This window comes from Pristiophorus japonicus, chromosome 15 (assembly GCF_044704955.1).
Source record: "Pristiophorus japonicus isolate sPriJap1 chromosome 15, sPriJap1.hap1, whole genome shotgun sequence".
Lineage (NCBI taxonomy): Eukaryota > Metazoa > Chordata > Chondrichthyes > Pristiophoridae > Pristiophorus > Pristiophorus japonicus.
Genome location: NC_091991.1, coordinates 115,705,026 through 115,732,325, shown reverse-complemented (window position 1 = coordinate 115,732,325; position 27,300 = coordinate 115,705,026). Strand labels below are relative to the sequence as shown.

General features: G+C 48.2%; 1 protein-coding gene across 1 annotated transcript in view; it reads left to right on the top strand.

The window, feature by feature from the left end:
* LOC139281010 (dynein axonemal assembly factor 8) overlaps window positions 1-27,300 on the top strand; it is a 113,321-nt gene that overhangs the window by 71,842 nt on the left and 14,179 nt on the right. Inside the window, exons 15-24 of the mRNA XM_070900867.1 lie at window positions 11,547-11,691; window positions 11,985-12,303; window positions 16,858-16,943; window positions 18,702-18,856; window positions 20,503-20,653; window positions 20,834-20,965; window positions 21,648-21,842; window positions 23,056-23,388; window positions 25,263-25,328; window positions 25,618-25,671. Coding sequence (XP_070756968.1) covers window positions 11,547-11,691; window positions 11,985-12,303; window positions 16,858-16,943; window positions 18,702-18,856; window positions 20,503-20,653; window positions 20,834-20,965; window positions 21,648-21,842; window positions 23,056-23,388; window positions 25,263-25,328; window positions 25,618-25,671 — 1,636 coding nt within the window. The remainder of the gene's footprint in view (window positions 1-11,546; window positions 11,692-11,984; window positions 12,304-16,857; window positions 16,944-18,701; window positions 18,857-20,502; window positions 20,654-20,833; window positions 20,966-21,647; window positions 21,843-23,055; window positions 23,389-25,262; window positions 25,329-25,617; window positions 25,672-27,300) is intronic.

Here is a 27,300-nt window from a genome sequence, read left to right as displayed (position 1 = left end):
TGCCCCCCCCCCCCCCCAATGCTTTGAGGAGCTGGTCACCAATGTCTACAGTCCTCCTGGACAACTGTACCATCTCTCTGCTCTCGTGGACCAGACCTGCCGCATCCATGAAACCTCTGCGGGGTCGGCGCCGTTCTAAGGACAAATGTGGTGCCCTGTGGTGAGGTGCTTGGGGCCGGTACCTCCAGAGTGGAGGCGGGAATGACCGGAGGAGCACTATATGGCCTTGGGGTGGAATGCCTTCTGGAGCGTGGTGATGTAGGTTCCTCGAAGTCGGTGTTCTCATCCATAGAGAACAGACCCAGCGGATTAACGGATGAGAATCGGAACTCCTCAGCAGATGTAGGATCGAGTCCGGCCCCGCGCCCCCGCCTTCTAGCCTCTGTGGTCTTGCCTGGGGCCACGCTGCTGGCTGAGCTGCAAAACACAAATGAGGTTATTAGAGGAGAAGCGGGTGCTAGGGTCACAAGATGTTTCCAGCGCTACAGACAGCATATGCACGACAAAAGAACATAAGAACATAAGAATTAGGAACAGGAGTAGATCATCTAGCCCCTCGAGCCTGCTCCGCCATTCAACAAGATTATGGCTGATCTGGCCGTGGACTCAGCTCCACTTACCCGCCCGCTCCCCATAACCCTTAATTCTCTTATTGGTTAAAAATCTATCTATCTGTGACTTGAATACATTCAATGAGCTAGCCCCAACTGCTTCCTTGGGCAGAGAATTCCACAGATTCACAACCCTCTGGGAGAAGAAATTCAGGCCATCCAACCAGTCCATGCCGGTGTTTATGTTCCACTCAAGCCTCCTCCCGTCTTTCCTCATACAACCCAATCAGCATAACCCTCTATTCCCTTCTCCCTAATTTGCTTATCTAGCTCCCTTAAATGCATCTATACTATTTGGTTCAACCACTCCCTGTGGTAGTGAATTCCACATTCTCACCACTCTCTGGGTAAAGAAGTTTCTTCTGAATTCCCTATTTGATTTATTGGTGATTATCTTATAATGATGGCCCCTAGTTATGCTCTTCCCTATAAGTACAGGAACTATGTTAATCTGTTAGGAATACCAGCAGGGATTGATTGGCTTTCTTTCTGTTTTTGTATTTATTTAAGATATTTTCATTGTGATTTTATGTTTTATACAAAGTGTGATGCTGCAGTGTGCTGTCTGCGGTGCAGGTGGGCAACGGCAGTGAGGTGGGCAACTGGATTGGACGCCACCATAACCCAAGTCGCTGATTGGAGCATGGGTAGATACAGCAGGAGCGGCGAGAGATTGCAGAGCTACGTGATCAGGGCCCAGGAGAGGCGAGGGCCCAGGGGCAGCAAGGGCCAGCCCACACTGCAATGTGTGTATGCACTAGGTCCATGCAGCAGAGCTGGTCTCCATTCGTCTTGGGTAATCCTTGCTACTGGACCAAGACCTTGCTCTGTCAAGCCCGTGTGATGGCTGGTGTGCAATGGCCACCCCACGTTAAAAATATCCACGCACAGGCATCTTCCACCCTTCAGGATGTAGTTCAGAATCCGGAATATCAGGTCCCTCATTGAAACACCTGTGAACTCATCCCTTTTTGGCAAGGAAGCAGGTTATCGTCGATACAAGGGACCGCCTAAGAAGAAGAAAAAGAAGAAGCTGTCTGCAGTGTGTTGTTTGCAGTGTGTTGTACCTTGCCTTGAGTGGGAATTAGATTGTGTAACAGTACCTCGTACAAGAGTTTGCATTTTCATAGCACTTTTTTAGTGTACATACCTAATCTTTTGAATCTGACAGTCCTTCGCACTCAGCAAGCTCCCCAGTAGATCCATCACGTTGTCTTTGAACTGGTTGTTTTCCAGCCTTTAGAAAATAAATAAAACGCAACACCTTTATGCTGAGCTGAGCATTGTTCAGGGTATCACTGGATATCCAGGTATTCAGAGGCTCACAGCTTGCGGCTCTTACTTGTCATTTGCTGTGAAGTTGACACAAGTCGATGGTGGGTATTGGAATCTGAGCAAACCCCCCTCTGAGGGCAAGCACACAGGCGGGTTCCAGGGCATGGGGCAGACGGGTGCCAGGGATATGCCCACAGTGTTGTTTGCACCCGCCTGTCCCAGGCTAATGAGGAACCCTCCCACTGACTCCACAAACTCCACGGAGTCAGGGTAACCACCAAGATCATCACCCGAGGAACATCAGGGACAATATCTCGCCCAAAAAGCAGCACCTCGAGTAATGCAGCACACCCTCAGTGAAAACCACTACAACAATGCAGACCCTCCCGTCAGTCTATCTGCTCCAACAATGCAGCACTCCCTCAGTAAAAACATAAAAATTAGGAGCAGGAGTAGGTCACATGGCCCCTCGAGCCTGCTCCATCATTCAATATGATCATACATAAGGACATAAGAACATAAGACTTAGGAACAGGAGTAGGCCATCTAGCCCCTCGAGCCTGCTCCGCCATTCAACAAGATCATGGCTGATCTGGCCGTGGACTCAGCTCCACTTACCCGCCCGCTCCCCATAACCCTTAATTCCCTTATTGGTTAAAAATCTATCGATCTGTGATTTGAATACATTCAATGAGCTAGCCTCAACTGCTTCCCTGGGCAGAGAATTCCACAGATTCACAACCCTCTGGGAGAAGAAATTCCTTCTCAACTCAGTTTTAAATTGGCTCCCCCGTATTTTGAGGCTGTGCCCCCTAGTTCTAGTCTCCCCGACCAGTGGAAACAACCTCTCTGCCTCTATCTTGTCGATCCCTTTCATTATTTTAAATGTTTCTATAAGATCATCCCTCATCCTTCTGAACTCCCAACGAGTAAAGACCCAGTCTACTCAATCTATCATCATAAGGTAACCCCCTCATCTCCGGAATCAGCCTAGTGAATCGTCTCTGTCCCCCTCCAAAGCTAGTATATCCTTCCTTAAGTAAGGTGACCAAAACTGCACGCAGTACTCCAGGTGCGGCCTCACAATACCCTGTACAGTTGCAGCAGGACCTCCCTGCTTTTGTACTCCATCCCTCTCACAATGAAGGCCAACATTCCATTCGCCTTCCTGATTACCTGTTGCACCTGCAAACTAACTTTTTGGGATCCATGCACAAGGACCCCCAGGTCCCTCTGCACCGCAGCATGTTGTAATTTCTCCCCATTTAAATAATATTCCCTTTTACTGTTTTTTTTTCCAAGGTGGATGACCTCACACTTTCCGACATTGTATTCCATCTGCCAAACCTTAGCCCATTCGCTTAACCTATCTAAATCTCTTTGCAGCCTCTCTGTGCCCTTTACACAACCCGCTTTCCCACTAATCTTTGTGTCATCTGCAAATTTTGTTACACTACACTCTGTCCCCTCTTCCAGATCATCTATGTATATTGTAAACAGTTGTGGTCCCAGCACCGATCCCTGTGGCACACCACTAACCACCGATTTCCAACCCGAAAAGGACCCATTTATCCCGACTCTCTGCTTTCTGTTAGCCAGCCAATTCTCTATCCATGCTAATACATTTCCACTGACTCCATGTACCTTTATCTTCTGCAGTAACCTTTTGTGTGGCACCTTATCGAATGCCTTTTGAAAATCTAAATACACCACATCCATCGGTACACCTCTATCCACCATGCTCATTATATCCTCAAAGAATTCCAGTAAATTAGTTAAACATGATTTCCCCTTCATGAATCCATGCTGTGTCTGCTTGATTGCACTATTTCTATCCAGATGTCCCGCTATTTCTTCCTTAATGATAGTTTCAAGCATTTTCCCCACTACAGATGTTAAACTAACCGGCCTATAGTTACCTGCCTTTTGTCTGCCCCCTTTTTTAAACAGAGGTGTTACATTAGCTGCTTTCCAATCCGCTGGTACCTCACCAGAGTCCAGAGAATTTTGGTAGATTATAACGAATGCATCTGCTATAACTTCCACCATCTCTTTTAATACCCTGGGATGCATTTCATCAGGACCAGGGGACTTGTCTACCTTGAGTCCCATTAGCCTGTCCAGCACTACACCGCTAGTGATAGTGATTGTCTCAAGGTCCTCCCTTCCCGCATTCCTGTGACCAGCAATTTCTGGCATGGTTTCTGTGTCTTCCACTGTGAAGACCGAAGCAAAATAATTGTTTAAGGTCTCAGCCATTTCCACATTTCCCATTATTAAATCCCCCTTCTCATCTTCTAAGGGACCAACATTTACTTTAGTCACTCTTTTCCGTTTTATATATCTGTAAAAGCTTTTACTATCCGTTTTTATGTTTTGCGCACGTTTACCTTCGTAATCTATCTTTCCTTTCTTTATTGCTTTCTTAGTCATTCTTTGCTGTCGTTTAAAATTTTCTCAATCTTCTATTTTCCCACTAACCTCGGCCACCTTATACGCATTGGTTTTTAATTTGATACTCTCCTTATTTTCTTGGTTATCCACGGCTGGTTATCCTTTCTCTTACCGCCCTTCTTTTTCACTGGAATATATTTTTGCTGAGCACGATGAAAGAGCTCCGTAAAAGTCCTCCACTGTTCCTCAATTGTGCCACCGTTTAGTCTGTGTTTCCAGTCTACTTTAGCCAACTCTGCCCTCATCCCACTGTAGTCCCCTTTATTTAAGCATAGTACGCTCATAGTACTTCCTCATCCTCAATCTGTATTACAAATTCAACCATACTGTGATCACTCATTCCAAGAGGATCTTTTACTAGGAGATCGTTTATTATTCCTGTCTCATTACACAGGACCAGATCTAAGATAGCTTGCTCCCTTGTAGGTTCTGTGACATACTGTTCAAAGAAACAATCCCGTATGCATTCTATGAATTCCTCCTCCAGGCTACCCCGTGCAATTTGATTTGACCAATAGATATGTAGGTTAAAATCTCCCATGATTACTGCCGTTCCTTTTTCACATGCCTCCATTATTCCCTTGATTATTGCGCGCCCCACCGTGAAGTTATTATTTGGGGGCCTATAAACTACGCCCACCAGTGACTTTTTCCCCTTACTATCTCTAATCTCCACCCACAATGATTCAACATTTTGTTCATTAGAGCCAATATCGTCTCTCACAACTGCCCTGATATCATCCTTTATTAACAGAGCTACCCCACCTCCTTTCCCTTCTTGTCTATCTTTCCGAATCGTCAGATACCTCTGTATGTTTAATTCCCAGTCTTGGCCCCCCCCCAGCAACCACGTTTCTGTAATGGCCACCAAATCATACCCATTTGTAATGATTTGTGCTGTCAACTCATTTACTTTATTTCGAATGCTGCGTGCGTTTAGGTAGAGTGTTTTAATACTAGTTTTTAAACCATGATTTTTAGTTTTGACCCCTTCTGCAGCCCCTTTACATTCAGTGGCCCTTTTTGTTTTTTTGCCTTGGGTTTCTCTGCCCTCCACTTTTACTCATCTCCTTTCTGTCTTTTGCTTTTGTCTCCTTTTTGTTTCCCTCTGTCTCCCTGCATTGGTTCCCATCCCCCTGCCATATTAGTTTAACTCCTCCCCAACAGCAGTCGCAAACACTCCACCTAGGACATTGGTTCCGGTCCTGCCTAGGTGCAGACCGTCTGGTTTGTACTGGTCCCACCTCTCCCAGAACCGGTTCCAATGCCCCAGAAATTTGAATCCCTCCCTGCTGCACCACTGCTCAAGCCACGTATTCATCTGAGCTATCCTGCGATTCCTACTCTGACTAGCACGTGGCACTGGTAGCAATCCTGTGATTACTACTTTTGAGGTCCTACGTTTTAATTTAGCTCCTAGCTCCTTAAATTCGTCTCGTAGGACCTCATCCCTTTTTTTACCTATATCGTTGGTACCAATGTGCACCACGACAACTGGCTGTTCACCCTCCCTTTTCAGAATGTCCTGCACCCGCTCTGAGACATCCTTGACTCTTGCACCAGGGAGGCAACATACCATCCTGGAGTCTCGGTTGCGGTCGCAGAAACGCCTATCTATTCCCCTTACAATCGAATCCCCTATCACTATCGCTCTCCCACTCTTTTTCCTGCCCTCCTGTGCAGCAGAGCCAGCCATGGTGCCATGAACTTGGCTGCTGCTGCCCTCCCCTGATGAGTCATCCCCCTCAACAGTACTCAAAACGGTGTATCTGTTTTGCAGGGGGATGACCGCAGGGGATCCCTGCACTATCTTCCTTGCACTGCTCTTCCTGCTGGTCTTCCATTCCCTACCATCACAGACATCACATTTCATGACCATCGACACATGGTGCATTGCAATGATTTTCATTAGGCCAGCATTATTTCTAGGACAATTTTAAAAATCATCTAACCTATAAGATTGCTCGGATATGAATGGGTGTGGCATCTATTGACTTTACATCACGCAATGGTGTCAACTTTACTCACGTCGCTTCACTTCAGGGTCTGCAGATGCTTCCGTGGCTGTCCGGGGGTGCTTCCCCACGAGTGTGAGCACCCGCTCCTCCATGTCAGTAATGTCGCTGACAACTGGTGGCCCCCCACCCGTTCGCCTCTGCACGGACCTCATCGTCGATAGCTTCTTCTGTAAACAGTGACAGGACGACATTGCACGATATCATTGCGTGATATCATTGCTAGGTACTGTCAGAGACTGATACAACACTTAACCGACAGATGTAATCATGATTATTATGATAATTATCATTCTTTACCTAAAGACGTGCACCGTAACCGCAGGCTTTGACTACCACATTCCGATATCATATCTGCTGATCGTCACTCATGACTGTTACAAATCAAATTATATAAATAGATAAGTACATGTAAATAAATGTAATACTTACTCTTGCAGATCCCACAAGGTTGTTTCATCGTTTGCGGCATTGGTTGCCCTCAGGCACCTCATTGGTCGCCGACAAGACCACCTCTGCTATCTCGGCCTGTTGTATATGCATAATGTATGTACTGTAACATTAGACCACTGAATGTATCTTCACACTGTCTACATCATACCTGTACTACCAGAGGGTGCTGCTGGTGGAGACATAAGGGTCACCTGCACACTGCAGGTAACCCAGTATAAAAGGGAGCTCACCTCACTGCATCCTCACACAGGGAGCTAGAATAAATGAACTAAGGTCACAAGTACAATACCTTACCTCGTGGAGTCATTACTAGAATGCTTACATACTTAACAACTGGCGACGAGATTATGAATTTCCACGCGCAACATGGCTAACCTAAGCAACTTTCAACAATTCGCTGATGGAGAAGATTGGGATGCCTTTGTGGAAAGGCTCGAGCACTTTTTCATCACAAACAACCTGGCTGGAGACACACCGACCTCGCTGGCTGATAAAAGCAGAGCTATCCTGCTCAGCAGTTGTGGGCCCACTGTCCATGGCCTCGTCAGGGACCTGCTAGCCCCAGCGAAGACGACACCCAAAACGTACGTGGAGCTGGTAACAATAATACAGGAACAGCTCAAGCCTAAAGAGAGCATCCTCACAGCCAGACACCGGTTCTACACCCACCAGCGGCCTGAAGGCCAAGAAATCGCAAAATATGCTGCAGACTTGAGACGATTGGCTGCACCGTGTGATTTTGGCGACCACCTCACCGAAGCACTGAGGGACATCTTTGTTAATTGGAATCAGCCACGAGGGCCTCCTCCACAAGCTGCTCTCTGCAGACACTACGGTCACCCTGCAGAAGGCAATTAAAGTGAGCCAAACATTCATGATTTCGGTCTGCAATTCCAAGTGGATGATGACTCACTCCCAGGAATCTAACCTGACAAGTACAGTGAACCGAATGGCGCCTTTCAGAGGCAAGGCTGCTACCCCGAGTCCCGCAACCCGAGTCCTCCACATGGGGCCAACCGGCTAGCCCCATGCTAGCGCTGTGGAGGAAATCACAGGGCCCACCAGTGCCGATACAGAGACTATACTTGCAAAGGCTGCAACACTAAAGGTCATCTCCAGCGAATGTGTAGAAGAAATTTTACTCACCGAGTCGCTGAAGAGTTGGCTGATCACCCGGGCTCCAACGCTGATGAAGACGGAGAGAGTCTATGAGGAAGCTCAGTCCCTGGAAGAGGTGTACGGAGTGTATACCTGCTCCACCGAGAGTTCCCCATTGAAAATAGAAGTAGATATCAACGGTGTTCCAGTCTCGGTGGAGGTCGACACAGGGCGAGCCAATTGCTGATGAATCAGACGGCCTTCGAGAAACTCTGGGACAATCCCGCTGAATGACCTAAAATGCTCCCAATCCAGGTGAAGCTGCTCACTTACACAAAAGACACCATCCCAGTCGTTGACAGAGTGGATGTCCAGGTGTCCCATGGCGGCACGATGCACAAGCTACCTTTGTGGATCGTTGCTGGTGATGGTTGGTCCAACACTGCTGGGAAGAAGATAGATGAAACAAATCCAAATCTGTTGGAGCTGAGAAAGCCTCCAGGCCCCGGCGACTGATGTCCTACGCGGCCCCCAATTTGGATCCATCACAGCACCTGAAGATCCTACCGTCCAACTCGACTGCGTGGAGACGACACAGACCGCACAACTCAACAGCGAGATGATCGACCCAAACGACCAGACCTCACCTTCTGGGCTCAAGTGGCAGGACTCCGAAGGAAGAAGATCAGCCCAGAAGGTAAATTCCCGGCTTCAGTGGCAGAACCTAGGGAAAAAAGGATCAATGCAGACTACCCCGTGGAGAGAAAGAAGATGGTGCCCGCACCACGAGGTGAAGCACCTGAAATCAAGATGGCCGCAACCAGACCATGGGGGGCAGCGTTGAGGGAGCAACACGTGATGCCAAGTAGCGAACCGGATTGGGGTAAAGATTGCAAGGCCCTTTTAAAGGAAACCAGCAACCCAGCACAATTAAAGGGACAGTTCCACTCTTTGTACAGCGATGCTGTTGGCACTAATAAAAAAGATGTAAACAAATGCAAGTATCTAAATGTACCGTTGAACAGCGATGCTGGTGATACTAATGAAAAAGATGTAATTAACAAATGCAGGCATCTAAATGTAACCTTGCACAGAGATGTTGATAGTACACAGGAAAGTGATGTAATTGACAAATGCGAATTTGTAAAGACAACTAACAATGATGAAATGAGATGTGATGTCGGGTTCTACATGCATGCAGACAGAGCTAAGGGCAACCTCCTGTGGGAAGCATCCAGGTCCAGCGGGCTACCCAATTATGTTGCCTGCGTCCCCGGGACCAATGGGAGCATACCCACTGCAGGGCCAGCGATCAATGGACGGCACAGGCACCACCACTGGCACCCTGCCTCAGATCGACCCTATTCCTCTGGCCACCAGGGCCAGCACCGGGAGCAGGAGGCCAGCACCCTTCAGCCCTCCCGACGGGACCTGGGATGACCAGACTCCCACCACTGCTGAAGAGCAGTAGGGACTTCCTGCAGCCTTCAAAGGAGGACAGGGAGGCCACACATACCTGTGGCTCTGCCCACCACTAAGCAATGGCAAAGGCCATGAGGCACAGCCAGGTGAGCAATCCAAGCCCACCCAGCTGGCAAGGGGGCACAGTCTGGTTGCTGCGGAACGAGCGTCCTCACCCACCAGCACCCACACCCCAGGCAAGACTGTAATACCACATATGTACCTTTCCTGTAACATGCACTTATTCCACCACTGCTGAATTCAAAACAGTGATATAACTAATCCTATCAGTCATTCTCTCGACATGTACGCCAATGCATACATGTCGAGCCCCACATGATCTATGTATGGGGGGGGGAGGGGGAAATGGGTGTATGTAGCCATGGATCACACCCAGAACCCACACCAACCCTCACCATAACCTCCAATCGTTCACTGCTGACCATTTCCCAATGTCGTGGCAATAAGGACATGGGGGTCTACAGGGAGAGAGCCATTCCCAAGCACAGTAAAAGTGCAAGGGCTTTGGGCACTCAAGTCGAGGGCCAGAGCACACCAATGCAAAAGCCAGTGGCACAAGATTTAGGGGGGAATGATATATGTATGCATAATGTATGTACTGTAACATTAGACCACTGAATGTATCTTCACACTGTATACAGCATATCTATACCACCAGAGGGTGCTACTGGTGGAGACCTAAGGGTCACCTGCACACTGCAGGTAACCAATAAAAGGGAGCTCACCTCATTGCATCCTCACTCAGGGAGCTAGAATAAATGGACTAAGGTCACAACAGTTCAAGTACAATACCTTACCTCGTGGAGTCATTACTCGAATGCTTACATACTTAACATGGCCCATATCTTCTGTAAGCCTTTGGGCTTCCCATGCTCTCCCTGGGTCAAATCAGCCCAGCGTAACTCGACCTCCTGCAGGAGGGAGGCATTTGCCTTGTCCGAGAACCTCCTCGCTCTTTTGCGCCCTCCAATGTGCTCCTCTCCCAGCTCACTGCTCTCGCCAGTGTCAGTCTCCACAGCATGCTGTGTCGCCTCCTCTCCCTTCATTATAGGCCAAATTCAGGCAAATATCTAGCTGATAGCAGCTAATTTTTGTTTCCCTATTTCCTCTAAAGCTCTAAACTCTCCCTCCTTCCTCCCAAAGTAGCCACGCCACCCACACACGCCTTCAGTCCCCCTCAGCTCCCGCTCTCTCTGTCTCCTCTTCTGCGCATGTCATGACTCTTGACCTCTTGAATCGCGGGAATCAAGCGTTGCCATGCCATTGCTAAGGATGGCGACACTTTACGGCAGAAGGTCAGAGATTTAACGCTACCACCCATTTCATATCGCTCGCGGTAACACCCAATTTAAAAAATGGAGACCAGGGGCTTTGAGAGTGGGCGAGAAGCCGGCGATCTGAAAACTCATTTTTACCGTCCACGCTGGAAATAACGGCCATTTTTGGGTGATCTGCACAAAAGTGTAAAATCTAGCCCTAGAAAGAGAGACGAGAGGGGCGGAACAAGGCGTGATGCTCAAAGGAGAAGTTGCCGGAGGAGTAGGGAGACAGACCAAGGTGTAGTGACAGTTTGGCTGTAGAATATGGTGGAAAGTATAGCCAGGTGGGGACACTTCATTAAGGGAAAAAGTAACATCACCCCTCAATCATGTCTCTGTCAATGCCATGATGTCAATTTGATTGTCCACAATATAGTCATGGATGACAAGGCCCTTATTTACAAGTAAGGGCAGGATCACACACTACTGTCACATGCCAGTGACATAGTTGGAATGGAACTGCCATGTGTAAGCGTGCAGTTAGGACCATAGTTAATGCTGGGCCAGAGGATTAAAGGGACACATATCCGGAGTATTGGTAATGCTTACACTAACTTGGCACCATGCGAGAAATGGCAGTCAAGGTGTATGGCCCTTGTACAGTATCAGTATTCCAGCGAATACCTATGGGAGGAAATTAGGGGCCAATTTTACAAATGCACTATGCCAATAATGAGCCATGCCCACACCACACATAGCAGGAAACTGGGCAAACTCCCCGCCGGTGCAGCCCATCTGTAAGTTTGGCCCTTATATGTGAAGGGGTACAGGTTGCTTTAAGCACATACTGAGAATTAAAGTACCAATCGATTGATTCATTCAACCTTACTGTATTTCAGGTTACCATGGCGCTAGTGTTTGAGAACTTATTCATTGATTCTATGGCCTTTCACCACACACTGCAGCTCATCCTTAGCTGTGGGATGGATATCTGTGGCCTTCGACTGCTTCACCCTTCACACAGCCTCTTGGCTGAGAGCGCAGGTAAACAGTGCACTGCCAAATGTGACCAGTAATACAGGCTGTGAATTCTAACTCAGTCGGAACACCACAATCAATAATCAGTCCTGCTGGAGTGTATTCTCTCTGGAGAATCAGCCAGCAAGCCCTGATCTGGATTCAGTCATGCGAATCAGTCCACTCGCAAATCTTTCTCTATTGAACAAAAAGATATAATAGAATCCAAACCCATAGTTACATCATTTACCTGATAGGCAATTTTTCACATGTTTGTAGTTTGATATGGGTTTTGATAACTGTGTTTTCTCTCGCCACAGGAAAGCTGCCTTCTGCTTACACTCAGGATGATGCTGACCCAAGGCCTGTGTTGGCATTAGCACTGAGAGGTGTGAATGCTTGTGCACTGTGGATGGACATTGTTGGGCCCTCTGATCCTCAGCTGGCCAGTGTGACAGATCAGCACTCCATCAATGCTCTTTACTGCAAACATCGCAATGAGCCACTCCTCTACTCCCCACACCAGGAAAGCCGTGTCCACTGGGAGCTGTGTGTGTGGTTTGGTGGAAGGATTCCTGAAAATGGGATCGTACAAGTCGGCATTCAGAACCCTGGCAAGAAGAACAGCTCGCGATCCAGGTATGTAACGCATTGAACTGGAAGTTACAGTGGGGGATCGGGGAACCCCACAGAGATTCCACTGCAGTGCAGCACTCCATCAGTACTGCCTCCACTGCATAAGTAATCCTGCGCCATTGTATTTAGGTGCTCAATTCCTGGAGTGGGGCCTGAACACATGGGCCGGAATTTTCTGGTGTCTGTCTGGGCGCGATTGGAGGCGGGTCGGGAGGGAAATTTGAAAAACCTTGCAGCGGGTCAGGAACCCACCGTCATCCCACCTCCACGCGCCATTCCCTCAGGTTATTTGCCAGGGCGGCAGCGACCTGAGCGGCAGAGGCAGCTGAGTTAATTTAGATCATGATGTACTTGTCAGACCCTTAAGCGTCTTTTTAACACTACCGTTCAAATTTCACTGGATGAGCACGGGAATCACGCAGCTTGGGGACCACGTCTGTGAACTTGAGGCGGAAGTTGAGTGGCCATTGATCCACCTCATTAGTGCGCAGCGTGAGAAGTGCAACTAAAAGCTCCCACCTGACAGCTGGTCACTTTCCTCAGGCATTGTCAGCACAGATTTAGCTTTCTAAAGGTTGCAAGTGTTTCCAGCAAAGTCAGGTCCACCGTCACCTCATTGCTAGAACCTGTCACAACATTGCCAAATTGCTTCTGTCATCTCTACTTGACCTGCCAACTATTACATCAGCATGGGTGCGGTTTATACTGTCTCACCTTGGTCCTCAGAATCGGGCAGCAACACCAGGCACCAACAACAACACCACCAACCTTCTCCTCAACCACCTACTGTTGCACAGGACAGAGGGCATCGGCGCAGAGCTACAACGCGTTGGAGGTGATACCCTCAACACAGAGTGTACAGGAAGAGGATGAGCTTCCTCAACATGATGGAGCAGCAGTGCCAAAGGAAGCTCAGGCTATCACGTCAGGTCATCACAGACATTTTCAGTTTGCTGGAGCAAGACCTGCAGCCCAGAGGAGCGGGTGGACATGTCTTACCAGTGGCTGTCAAAGTCACCAGCGCCCTCAACTTCTTCATCTCAAGCACCTTCCAGGGATATACAGCAGACATTTGCTACATCTCTCAGTCGGCCGCCCATAGATGTACCACACAGGTTACTGATGCCCTTTTTGATGAGTCAGCCAATTATATCAACTTTGCCACTGATGAAGCCAGTGTTACTCAGCGGGCGCTGGCTTTTGCAGCTCTAGCTGGCTTCCCACGGTTGCAGGGTATCATCTACTGCACACATGTGGCCATCAGGGCACCGCATCATCATCCAGGAGTCTTTGTCAACCGCAAGGGCTTCCACTCCCTCAATGTGCAGCTGGTCTGCATCCATTGTAAGATCCTCATGCATGTGTGCACCAAATTCCCTGGCAGTTACCATGACTCTTTTGTCCTGCACCAGTCCACCCTCCCTCAGCTCTTCGCCCCTCCAAACAGGCTTTCTGGCTGGCTGCTTGGTGACAAAGGCTATCCATTGAAGGCGTGCCTCACGACACCCTTGAGGAGGCCAAGTACCGAGGCCAGGAGAGATAATGAAAGCCACATTTCCACCAGATGTGTCTTAGGCCAGACAATAGGCATGCTGAAAATGTGATTCTGATGCCTTGATCAGATCTGGAGGAGCCCTTCAGTACGTACCAGTCAGGGTTGCCAGAATCGTTGTGGTCTGCTGCGCCCTGCACAACATAGCATAGCAGTGAGGATTAGCGCTGCATGAGGAGCAAGGCTCTGAGCACACTGCCACTTCGGAGGAGGAGGAGCAGCTGAAAGACAAGGAAGAGGAGCAGGAGGAACCTGCGGTCCAGATCCCACCAGCATCCGAGCACATTGCTGCCCGGGAGACCTGAGATGGCCTCATCATGGTCAGATTTACTTAACTTCATGTATTACACCCATATGGCTGCCACATGCTGCGCCAGGTTAGCACAACCCCACAGCAATACCATAAAGACTCCCTAGCACATCCCAACCATTCTTTTCACACTGACCACCATTGCTGGAGATAACGTTATGTCTCACCATTCACTCCAACTCACTAAGGCACTTCCAAAGTTGCACACAAATTTATGGTGAAAATAAAGATTTTTATCTGTCACATCACAGTAATCGAAACTTTACAGAAACATTTACTAAAACACCCAAATGGCTACCTTAGTGCATCTACTTGTGTATCATCTTTCTCTTATGCATGCATCTCCGAGATGCTACCCCTGTGGCTTCAGCAGAGGTAGAGTCAGCCTGCTCACTTCCCTGCTGCGACTGCATAGACACTTTTGGCAGACGTCCTCTGGGTTTTGAAGCCTGTGATGGCCCCACCAATGTCTGCTCCTCCTGCAACTGGTCAGGGGCAGACTCAGCCATTGCAATCTGAGGAGCCATCTGGGGCTCTGACTGAGGGGGTGGCAACTGGGGAGAAGTGGGAGCATTTTGAGAGCAGCCCCCACTTCCATGCCCCTCTCACCATCATCCCTCTCATGGGCCACATTTCCCTGCTAGCCAGTAGCTGGAGAGCACCTTGCTGTACAGCAATGGGGCCATAAGAACCCACGTCTACGTTGACATCCCTCCTAGAGAGAAGGTCTATGAGCGTCTGCCATCTATTCTCCATTGATAACATGTGCTCCTGTGAGTGGCGCATGAGCTGCTCCATGCAGATGGCCATCCTTTCCATTGAAGATCCCACAGTCACTATCGCCTGCGAGACGGACGTTCATGTCGCATGTCCGTGTTGCAGATGATGGCGGCTGTAGACTCTGCCATGGAAGCCATCCCCGACATGTCATTGGAGATGGACTCCTCCATTCTCTGCACATTTGCAGACATCGCAGTTGCAAACCCTGTCAAAGCCTCCTGCACTTCTTGCTGCACCTCCAGGATCCCCCCCTTTCTGGATTACCCCGGAGGCTCAGCGTCTGCATGCAGCTGAGCAGCGCTGGGAGCGTCCCGCACCCTCCAGCGAGGAGTCTCCACTGCTGTGTGTCTGCAGCATTTGCTCTTGCTCACTTGTGAGTTCTGAGACACCAGGTGGCATCTCGCGTGGCACCCATTGAGGTGTGCATCTCTGTGCTAGTGCTGGTTGCGCTTCTGCTGGTGATGCTGCAACCTCAGAGGCTGGAGGCTCCTCAGAAGCTGGGGGCTCCTCAGAGGCTGGAGGCTCCTCTGAGGAGTCACCTTGCACCTCCTCCTATGAAGTGGTGGGATGGGGCTCTCGATGAACCTGTGGGAGAGTAAAGACATGAGTTGGATGTGTCATATCAAGAATGGGTAGAGATACCATTATGCACATGATATACATTCACTGGCTGCTGATATCAATCCCCATATGAGTGACTGTTGTATGCCATGTGGCTGTATGAGATTTAATTCTGTCACAACAATACTGAGATTTCCGCCTCTCTCTGTCTTCCATCCCCAGCTGCTCTGCAACTCCTGACACTTCCAGGGTGACCTCCTCCGCTGCTGTTAAGGTGGTCAATGATGGAGGGCCACTTCTGGTTCCCTCCCTCTGCCTCTTATTGTGGGCTCCTGCAAGGTGGGAAAGAAGAGAAGGTTGAGTGAGAGTGATGGAATGAGTGAAGGAATGGATGCGTTACATCTTTAGAAGGTGACTATGATGGAATGGGTTGGCAATGCCAAGTGTTGTTAGTTGGTATGATTGCATTAGAATGAGAGTGAGAGGTGGTTAGTCCAATGGGATGTGATAATATAGATAGAGAGGGTGAATGGATAGACATGCAAAGTAAGTTGGTGTGGGTAAGGATGTGCAGGAGTAGGGTTGGGAAGGCAGAGTGATGGGAATGTAATGAGAGGCACAGCAGGATGAAGTTGAGTGTGGCTTTGTACTCACCTTTCCTGATCTAATGAGACCATTGACACCTTTGCAGCACTGCATCCAGGTCCTCCTCACAACATCCCTGCTGTGACCTCCTCTGCAATTTGGAGCCAGGCTCCTTTGGTCTGCTAGGGAGATCTCTCCCACCGATTGGAAAGGAAGAGGACCTGCCTGCGTGCTCTCACTCCCTCCACAAGCATATGGAGGGAGTCATCTGAGAAACTGGGTGCAGCCCTCTGTCTCTGTGCAGTCATGTTTGACACTCTTTGCAACACTCCAATGGTGCAGTGCAGTGCCTGCACTATCCTAGATGAAACTTCAGCTGCAATGTGGCCATGGCTCCTTTAAATATCCCAGCTGAAAACATGGCATTGATGATGCCATCAGACCCGCAACATTTAATAGGACTGGGTAACATGCAGGTCTGCCTTAATAGGCGCCATTAACGGAAAGTCGATCTCAGGAGTGGGACGGAATGAAGAACCGGGTCGCGACCCACCGCAGCGACTGCCCGCACCCGACCCACCCAGATACAGAAAATTCCACCCATTACCTTCCAACTCAGAGGTGAGAGTGCAACTAACTGAGCCAAGCTGACAGAGGAATCTAAAGAAGTAAATTAAAAATATTTTTTTTGACAAACCTTGACAAATTCATGTGCTAGGTTCCCAGCCTGATTTTGTTTCTATTGTGTGTACCAATTCTTCATTCACAGATCTAACAGCCCTCAGGGTACAGGAAACAACACAGACCCCAGAGAGACCTGCAGACCTCCCGCTACACTTGTTGCAACCATTAAAGGTAAATGCTCTAGATCCCACCACACAGACAGAAGAACCATCTGTGTTATAAGCAACTAAGGGCCCTGCTCCCAGTCTAGAGGTTGCGGTTTAGACTGACTCTCGGTGGAAGCTCACAGGTATGGCTTCCAGTCTGGCCCATGAAGAATAATACATTTTACTATTGCTGTAACACACTGTACCATTCCTATAAAGAGTGACGCACTGTACCATTCCTATAAAGAGTGACTCACTGTAACATAGAAACATAGAACATAGAAAATAGGTGAGGGAGTAGGCCATTCGGCCCTTCGAGCCTGCACCACCATTCAACAAGATCATGGCTGATCATTCACCTCAGTACCCCTTTCCTGCTTTCTCTCCATACCCTTTGATCATTTTAGCTATAAAGGCCATATCTAACTCCCTCTTGAATATATCTAATGAACTGGCTTCAACAACTCTCTGCAGTAGAGAATTCCACAGGTTAACAACTCTCTGAGTGAAGAAGTTTCTCCTCACCTCGGTCCTAAATGGCTTACCCCTTATCTTAGACTGTGATACCTGGTTCTGGACTTCCCCAACATCGGGAACATTCTTCCTGCATCTAACCTGACTAATCCCGTCAGAATTTTATATGTTTCTATGAGATCCCCTCTCATTCTTCTAAACTCCAGTGAATACAGGCCCAGTCGATCCAGTCTCTCATATGTCAGTCCTGCCGTCCCGGGAATCAGTCTGGTGAACCTTTGCTGCACTCCCTCAATAGCAAGAACATCCTTCCTCAGATTAAGAGACCAAAACTGAACACAATATGCCCTGTACAACTGCAGTAAGACCTCCCAGCTCCTATACTCAAATCCCCTAGCTATGAAGGCCAACATGCCATTTGCCTTCGTCACCGCCTGCTGTACCTGCATGCCAACTTTCAATGACTGATGTACCATGACACCCAGGTCTCGTTGCACCTCCCTTTTCCTAATCTTCCGCCATTCAGATAATATTCTACCTTCATGTTTTTGCCACCAAAGTGGATAACCTCACATTTATCCACATTATACTGCATCTGCCATGCATTTGCCCACTCACCTAACCTGTCCAAGTCACCCTGCAGCCTCTTATCATCCTCCTCACACCGTCACCCAGTTTAGTGTCATCTGCAAACTTGGAGATATTACACTCCATTCCTATAAAGACTGTTACACTGTACCATTTCTATAAAGAGTGACACATTGTACCATTCCTATAAAGTGTTACACTGTACCATTCCTATTAGGAGTGACACACTGTGCCATTCCTATAAAGAGTGACATATTGTACCATTCCTATAGTGACACACTGTACCATTCCAGTTGGCCCTTCAAGTCTGTGCCGCGGTTTTTCAACAGATGAGCCACATTGTCTAATCCCAGTTGCTCTCTCACTCCCCAGTCCCTTTAATCCTCTTTGTCAAGCATCTTTCGCCAGAGCCACTCAAAGCCCGAGAGGAGCGGTCCGAACAGTCCCAATGACTGTGACTCCCGATTTACAAAGGCAAGCCCTGGTAGCAAGGTGAAATGACCTCCTGCGACCCAGTGCCCACCTGTTTAATCCCGCTGCCCAGCTGATGAAGAATGGGTAGTCCCGAGCTGAGGACATGCACAGTGATGGGGAAATTAATGCTTTCAAGCTTGAGTGTGTCTGCTGCTTTGAGTCTTTCAGCCCTCTTTGTTAGTAACACGCAGATTCACTCTTTATATTTTGAAAGAAATTCTGAATTTCACTTTTGCTTGTATCCCAGCGGACATATTTCTATTGGTGTCTCCTGCTGTGCCTCCGCGTTGCTATGGAGACGTAATATCCGTGTGTACCAGGCGAGGATTCAGTCTGCAGGGTATGCGACGCCTTCGGTTGTCTCCAAAGAGAGCTGGAAGCCTTGGGATTGCAAGTAAGCAGGTATGGCACAGTGGGAGGTCAGGGGTCACAGCATGTCAGAGGTCACAGTAAAAGGTCACAGCACATGTGTTGAAGGTCAGGTGTCACAGTAAGAGGGTACAGAACAAATTGTTCAAGAGAGAGAGAGAGACGGTAGAGTTGAGGCACAGCTCAGCCATGGTCTAATCGCGCACTGTAATAGGCTTTAGAGACTGAATGATCTCCTCCTGTTCCTGTGCATGAGTTAATCAAGGAGAGCCAGCATGGATTTGTTAAAGCAAGTCATGGTTGACAAATTTTACAAAGTTTGAGTAGCTAAGATAGTGCTGTGGATCTGATGTAAATTTCCTTTAAGAAGGCATTCTTAAGGTGTCTCCTAAAGGCTTGCTTACAAAAATTCAGGCATATGATATGAGGAAATGTAGTAGCATGGATTAAAGGAAAAAAGAGTTAGGGTAAATGGCCGTTTCTTGGACTGGAGAAGATTGGAAGGTTCAGTGCTGGGTCCACTATTGTTCTCGGTATACATAGTTGATTAGTGCTTGGGAATGGGAAGCACAATATTGAAAAGTAGGTTTGGCACACAGTGAGGAGGAAGGTAACAGACTGCATGGAGACAGAGACAGGTTAACAGTATGGTTGTTGCAGTGTGAAATGCATTGTCACAGGGAGTGGTTGAAGCAGAGACCATTGCATGTTTTAAGGGAAAAATTGACAAATATTTAAACAGTTCAGATTTCACATGTAAAAGAGACCATGAGATGGGACCTCGCCATTATAAAGGGCCGTGAGATGGGACCTCAGGATTACAAAGGATCATGTGAAGAGACCTCACCATTATAAATGTCCATGAGATAGGACCTCACCATTATAAAGGACCATGAGATGGGACCTCAGAATTATAAATGTCCATGAGATGGGACCTCACCATTATAAATGACCATGAGATGGGACCTCAGAATTATAAATGACCATGAGATAGGACCTCACCATTATAAAGGACCATGAGATGGGACCTCAGAATTATAAATGACCATGAGATAGGACCTCACCATTATAAAGGACCATGAGATGGGACCTCAGAATTATAAATGACCATGAGATAGGACCTCACCATTATAAATGACCATGAGATGGGACCTCAGAATTATAAATGACCATGAGATAGGACCTCACCATTATAAAGGACCATGAGATGGGACCTCAGAATTATAAATGACCATGAGATAGGACCTCACCATTATAAAGGACCATGAGATGGGACCTCAGGATTATAAAGGACCATGAAATGGGACTTCACCATTATAAAGGACCATGAGATGGGACCTCAGGATTATAAAGGACCATGAGATGGAACCTCAGGATTATAAAGGACCATGAAATGGGACTTCACCATTATAAAGGACCATGAGATGGGACCTCACCATTATAAACCATTGTGGGATAGGACCTCACAGGTAAAAGGGACCATGAGAAAACAACTGGCCTGTAAGGGGTGAGTGCAGGATAAAGGTGTGATAGTAATGTTGGGGAGTATAAGATGCAACGTATCTGGTGAGAATGTATTTAATGGATCGTGGAATGCTGGATAGTGGACAGTTGAATAACTTGCAACCCATCGTTTTTTGGGAGGTGCCGTTCTCAGGAAATCTCCATTGCTGTTACAGATCCCAGTGTTTTGTCGAACAGGCTGCTCTGGAGCCCTAACCCCTCGTGACTCTGTTGGCAGCCCTCCCACTGCTGAGCCACCTTGTCCCTGCTTTTTGCTGCTTATAAGGAAAGAAAATGCGAGTCACCACGTTATCAGCTTACTGAAAGGTACAGCAATTGGAATATTTCACTAGTATCGATCTGTTAGTTGAGTTTTTGAAGCAACATTAGGTCCTAACCGAACTACAAGTTCCTCTGCAGTCACCGGTCTGCCTTCATTATTATTGTTGTTCACACACTGCATTTTGTGTCGCGCTGTACTCACTTTGTGCTTCTGTCTTGCTTTAGGGTTAGCAAATGAGCTGGCAGACCAGGGGTTAATCGGAACTGTGCGGAGCAGCCTTCCCCCTGATACTGATTTTGAGATTGGATCGTGTTTTCATGTGGCTCTCTACACTGATCAAACATTGCAGGGCTTAGGTAAGGTGTTGCAATACAACAACAACAACTTGTATTTATATAGTGCCTTTAACGTAGTGAAACGTCCCAAAATGCTTCACAGGAGTATTATGAGATATAAAATTTGACACTGAGCCATATAAGTAGAAATTAGCGCAGGTGACCAAAAGCTTGGTCAAAGAGGTAGGTTTTACGGAACATCTTGAAGGAGGAAAGAGAGGTAGAGAGGCAGAAAGGTTTAGGTAGGGAATTCCAGAGCTTGGGACCGAGGCAACAGAAGGCACGGCTGCCAATGGTCGAGTGATTATAATCAGGGATGTTCAAGGGGGCAGAATTAGAGGAGTGCAGACATCTCGGGGGGTTGTGAGGCTGGAGGGGATTACAGAGACAGGGAGGGGCGAGGCCATGGAGGGATTTGAAAATAAAGATGAGAATTTTGAAATCGAGGCATTGCTTAACCAGAAGCCAAATAGACCACAAGTGGGGGAAACCTCTGAGAAATCCTGGCCAGTAGCAGGGATCCTTGAGTCCAGTGGCTCGGGCTTCTTTCAGACCAGTTTGAGGTAGCATCGCCTATTGTTTCTCATGGGGCCTGCATTTCACGCCAGAACTGTGACCGGTGTACTTAGAAAAGAAAACCATCAGTAAGTAATTTTCTGTGCTGTGCAGAGAGGTGATGGAATTGCTTTGTGTCTGTGTGTAGGAGGAGCTCTCAGTGCCGTGCCCCATTCTGCCAGTCTGACTTTGGATGTGCTGTATAAACACAGCTTTGTGTCCAACCCTGAACTGGAGCAAGTCGTTGGTCTCACACTAACTGGACGCAGGGCCATGAAGACTGTTGGGAGCTGTCTGCGGGATCTTTTACGCCCCGCATCAAACAAATCACGTAGCCCATCAGGTGAGGCTGCTTACCTTGCTTGTGCATTTATTTTAACACCTTTAATGTAAAGAATTCCCCAAATGCTTTACAGAAAGGCGTAAGGAAAACAGACACTGGGCCAAGAATGGAGCGAGCGGGAGAGGTGACCAAAGATTTGCTCAGAGAGATGGGCTTTGAGGTTTTTAAAGGAGGAGAGTGTGGCGGAGAGGTCTAAGGGGGGTTCCATAGGGAGCATGGCTTGGGAGATGCTAGACTCTCTGCTACCAGTGGAGGAGGGGGAGGCGGGGCTGCTGGACACTCTGCTACCAATAGAAGGGTGAGGGGGGCTGGACAGTGCTACCGGTGGTGAGTGGGGGGAGGGGCTGGACACTGCTACCAGTGGGGGTTTTGGACACTCTGCTACCGGTGGATGGCGGGGAGGGTCGTGGGTAGATATTCTGGTACCAGTGGAGGGGGGCGGGTGGCGGGACACTCTGCTAGGGGTGGGGGGTGATGGAAACTCTGCTACAAAGGTCAGTCAGAGGAACAGAAAATTCAGGGGCAATACAAGGCTGGAGGGGATTGCAGATGTGATTGGCTGAGCACATTAAGGAATTTAAAGATGAGGATGAGAATTTAAATTTATTACACATGGGGTTAGAGAGCCAGTGTAGGTCAGTGAGGACAACAGTAACAGGCAAGTGGGACAGGATGAGGATAAGTTGGAGTTTAGGGAGGATGGATGGTGGGCTGCCAGCAAGGACATTGCTAGAGTCAAGTCTGGAGAGGTGACAACAGCACATGCAAGGCTTTCCGGGTCGAAGAGGGTGAGGCGGGGCATGTTGTGGAGGTTGAAGTAAATGGCCTTTGCGATGGAAATGTGAAGCTCAGCTCAGGGTCAAACGTGACGACAAGGTTCAGCCATCGACAGTGGCTGACATCATTGGTGAGGGTGATGGAGTGAGTGCCAGAGCTGAAGTCATCCCGGGGTGGAGCTGGAGGAATGTCGAAGCTTGGATGTCAGACAAAGTCTGAAACTAAACAAGTGCGTAAAACAAACCAGACTGCATGATTTTAATTCAGGTTTTCATGCACCAGGGCTGTTGTGAAGTTGTGGGCTTTTTGGGGCCGTGTCAGTTGTGAATCGTTGGTCAGCTTTGGCTGGCAGTGCAGGCTGGCCTGTAGGAGGTGTAGATGTACGATTATACAGGTGTACGTGGGAGATGTCGCTAACCTGTGATTCCCTCCTCAGGTGATGATATGGTGGATGGAGCCTTTGAGCTTCTGGGGTTGAAATGGCTGCCACACCTGAGCCGAAGCCAGGCCGAGGAATTAACCCCATTCGAAGTGGGCGACAGGCACTGGCAGACGAGCATTGACTGCCTGGTATCCAGTCCAGCTCTGGTGTGCGTGCTGCGCCGTGTGGGCGCCTTCAATGCACTGGCTGAAATTCTCACCGCAGCCAAACCCAGGACTAATCTGTTCAAGGAAAACCACGGCAGCCTGGAGAAAGTGATGTCGCCAACCCCGGAGCTGGCCTTCAGACAGGCTGCTTTGTTCTTCACTGACAGGGAGCTGATGTCAGGTATGCTGCACATTTCATGTCACAGGTTGGGAGGCCCTTCCAATGGATGAGAGGCCAGGTTAGTCTCAAAGGGACAGGAACATGTTTCTCACTGACCCCGAGCGGGGAAGAAACCCAAATGTGTTGAAAGTAGACCCGGAATGAAATGAGCTTTCATGTTCATTTCCCATTTGCATTCTCCAGGTGTGACAAGCGTTCTGCAGTATTATGGATTGGCTTTTCATTTTAAAACTATGTTCACTTCTTCCTCATACATTCAACCTCTACATACAAATCATGACTGCCATGATCCCACCAGCAGTGAATCACCTATAGTCATCGTCATCATCATCATCATGGGCAGTCCCTCAGAATCGAGGAAGACCTGCTTCCATTCTTAAAATGAGTCCTTAGGTGGCTGAACAGTCTAATACAAGAACCACAGTCCCTGTCACAGGTGGGACAGATAGTCGTTGAGGGTAAGGGAGGGTGGGACAGGTTTGCCGCACACTCTTTCTGCTGCCTGCGCTTGATTTCTACATGCTCTCGGCGATGAGACACAACGTGCTCAGCGCCCTCCCGGATGCACTTCCTCCACTTAGGGCAGTCTTTGGCCAGGGACTCCCAGGTGTCAGTGGGGATGTTGCACTTTATCAGGGAGGCTTGTAAGGGAGTCCTTGTAACGTTTCCTCTGCCCACCTTTGGCTTGTTTGCCGTGAAGAAGTTCCGAGTAGAGCGCTTGCTTTGGGAGCCTCGTGTCTGGCATGCGAACAATGTGGCGGAGCTGATCGAGTGTGGTCAGTGCTTCAATATTGGGGATGTTGGCCTGGTCGAGGACGCTAATGTTGGTGTGTCTGGTCGAAGACCAGGCCCTCAAATCTGCCACCAAGCTCATGGTCTACAGGGCTGTAGTAATACCCGCCCTCCTGTATGGCTCAGAGACATGGACCATGTACAGTAGACACCTCAAGTCGCTGGAGAAATACCACCAACAATATCTCCGCAAGATCCTACCTATAGTACTGTCCCCTTAAGGACATTTATGCCCCAAGAGTCAGACGGGTGTGAGGCTGCCCTTCATTCTTTTCTCTTTAGATTAAATACGTGTTCAGCCCGCTTCTCCGACAGACCAATCGGTCACCATCTGTTGCTTTTGCTTTTGCTCGTTTCTGACGTTAGTATGGAGTTAGAAACATTTAGCATTTGGGATTCTGACTTTGAGTGAAGTCTGAGAACAGGTTTTCCAAGTTCACCTGAAGTGCCCTGGGATCGAACCAATCTCATTGAACTTCAGGCCCATTCCACTGCCTGGATGCACGATTTACATTGAACTCTGTGGATCCTTCTCTGCAGCAGACTCCCACGGCCCTTATTGCCGATAACTTCCATCACTACACAATGTGTGAAGCCTGCTCCAGCCGCTGCGGGGCAGTCTTGTTATCCAGAATATCCAATCCCAGCTGGTCCTGGGCCAAGGAGACCTCGGTATCCAGTTTTGTGATCCATCACCCACTCAGTCAGGCAGAGGCCTAGAGCCCAGGTCTCATCCTCTTTTATTGTCAGTCCCGAATCAGGTTTGGATACTGGTCTACAGCCTCTCATCATTCAGCAAAGCTGCAGAGGTGAACTGAGCACCTTGATCCCCATCTGATGGTTTCTTTAGAGCAATTGGCAGTAGAAACAGTTTAACTCATGACAGATAAACCCAGGCTTTTACTCCCACTATTTATTATCCCCAAGAATGTGACCTCAGCCTCTGAACAGCTGCCTCTTGCAGCCATCGTCCTGTAGTAAAAGTTGGACAATGGCCTTTCGATGAAAAGTCACTTAGAGCCAGTGTTGATGTGATTGTTGAATTGCTTCCTGTATTTATATACACACTGAATTATCCACAGATCCAGGCGCCCGGCCTTTACTGAAGTACCTCTCTCCTGCTCTCAGATCTGGGAACACCACGGCGGGTATGTATAATCACCTGTGCATAAAGCAGGGGTTTCAGTAATGATAACAATGGTAATCCATAGACAATGCAACAAATACTGATCTCTGTCTGTGGCTTTGATTGCCCTGTGTCATTGTGTGTTTCTGACACATCACAGTTGGAATGACTCACCTGTACAGACTGTCTGTGTCACAGTGAAACAGAGACTGATAACAGCCCACTGAACTTAGTGTTCGTGTTCCGCTTGTATCTCTATTATAAGATTCATACCTGCAACACACACTGTCTCACTCTTCATCCTGTTTCAGGTAAAGAAACACAAACTGTCAACACAGAATCCATCTTCAACTACATGCTACTTGGTAAGTGCTGAGTGTCCATATCTATCATCTCCAGGGAGGCCATGTTATGCACTCCATACAATTCATGTAAACCTCACATATCTATTCCCTCACCATAACAATGAATTAAGATTATAATACAAACAACAGACTAGGGGCTATAAATTGCATAATGCCTTGTTTGGGGTGATAACTTTTGCGGGAGCGCAAAAGTATCGGCAAGCGAAAAAGATTTTCAGCTGACAGCACTCCAAGAGGGAAGCTAAATCAAGCGCTATCACTTCCCTTAGAGCACTAAAGGGAGTGAGAGGGGCGGTAGCAGCAGAGCTTGCACAATGTTCCGTGTAGCGCTGCTGACTGTACAGGCTCCTTCCCTCGCTTAAAGGGAAGGGGCAATTCTGTGGTGAATGAGTTTTCCTGCTGTCTGTGTTGAGCCACGCCACCTGCGCTAATTCCATAAGAGCGTGCAGGGCTGAGCAATCGAGGGGTGCAAAACACACCACACTGGGAAGATAATAATAGATTTTGCCCGACTTGATCACCACTGCCTTTAAGTAGCACTCCCCAAGCAGCCAGCCATTGTTGACGCCCGACAATGCTGCAGGGGGTGGAAGTGAATATTGCATCTGGGGTGATAATGGGATGCTGTGCACCGGATGATGTCATAATCTCCGGAGCGCAAGAGGGAGAGGCGGTAAGTGTTGTACCAGTGCAAAACCGCCAGGGAAATTGTTGGGCATCGGTGAAATTGCCGCGCTTGTTCATTAACCCCTTAATGTCCCGTTACCGCCTCCCACAGACAGGAGGCGCAAAGCAGGCCAATTTCTCCCTCTAGGTGTTTCTTTTCAACCTAGACAGATCTTCCAGAGTTGCCCTACACATCTTCTGCCCTGGTGGTTATATATCCCTAAACCATCTAGGTTTAATAGCGCATCATAGTTGGTGAAACATAGAAAATAGGTGCAGGAGTAGGCCATTCGGCACTTCGAGCCTGCACCACCATTCAATATGATCATGGCTGATCATGCAACTTTAGTATCCCATTCCTGCTTTCTCTCCATACCCCTTGATCCCTTTAGCCGTAAGGGCCACATCTAACTCCATTTTGAATATATCTAACGAACTGGCCTCAACAACTTTCTGTGGTAGAGAATTCCACAGATTCACAATTCTCTAAGTGAAGAAGTCTCTCCTCATCTCGGTCCTAAATGGCTTACCCCTTATCCTTAGACTGTGACCCCTGGTTCTGGACTTCCCCAACATCGGGAACATTCTTCCTGCATCTAACCTGTCCAGTCCCATCAGAATTTTATATGTTTCTATGAGATCCCCTCTCATTCTTCTAAATTCCAGTGAATATAAGTCTTGTCGATCCAGTCTTTCTTCATATGTCAGTCCTGCCATCCCGGGAATCAGTCTGGTGAACCTTCGCTGCACTCCCTCAAGAGCAAGAATGTCCTTCCTCAGATTGGGAGACCAAAACTGTACACAATATTCAAGGTGTGGCCTCACCAAGGCCCTGTACAACTGCAATAAGACCTCCATGCTCCTATATTCAAATCCTCTCGCTTTGAAGGCCAACATGCCATTTGCCTTCTTTCTGCATGCCAACTTTCAATGGCTGATGTCCCATGATACCCAGGTCTCGTT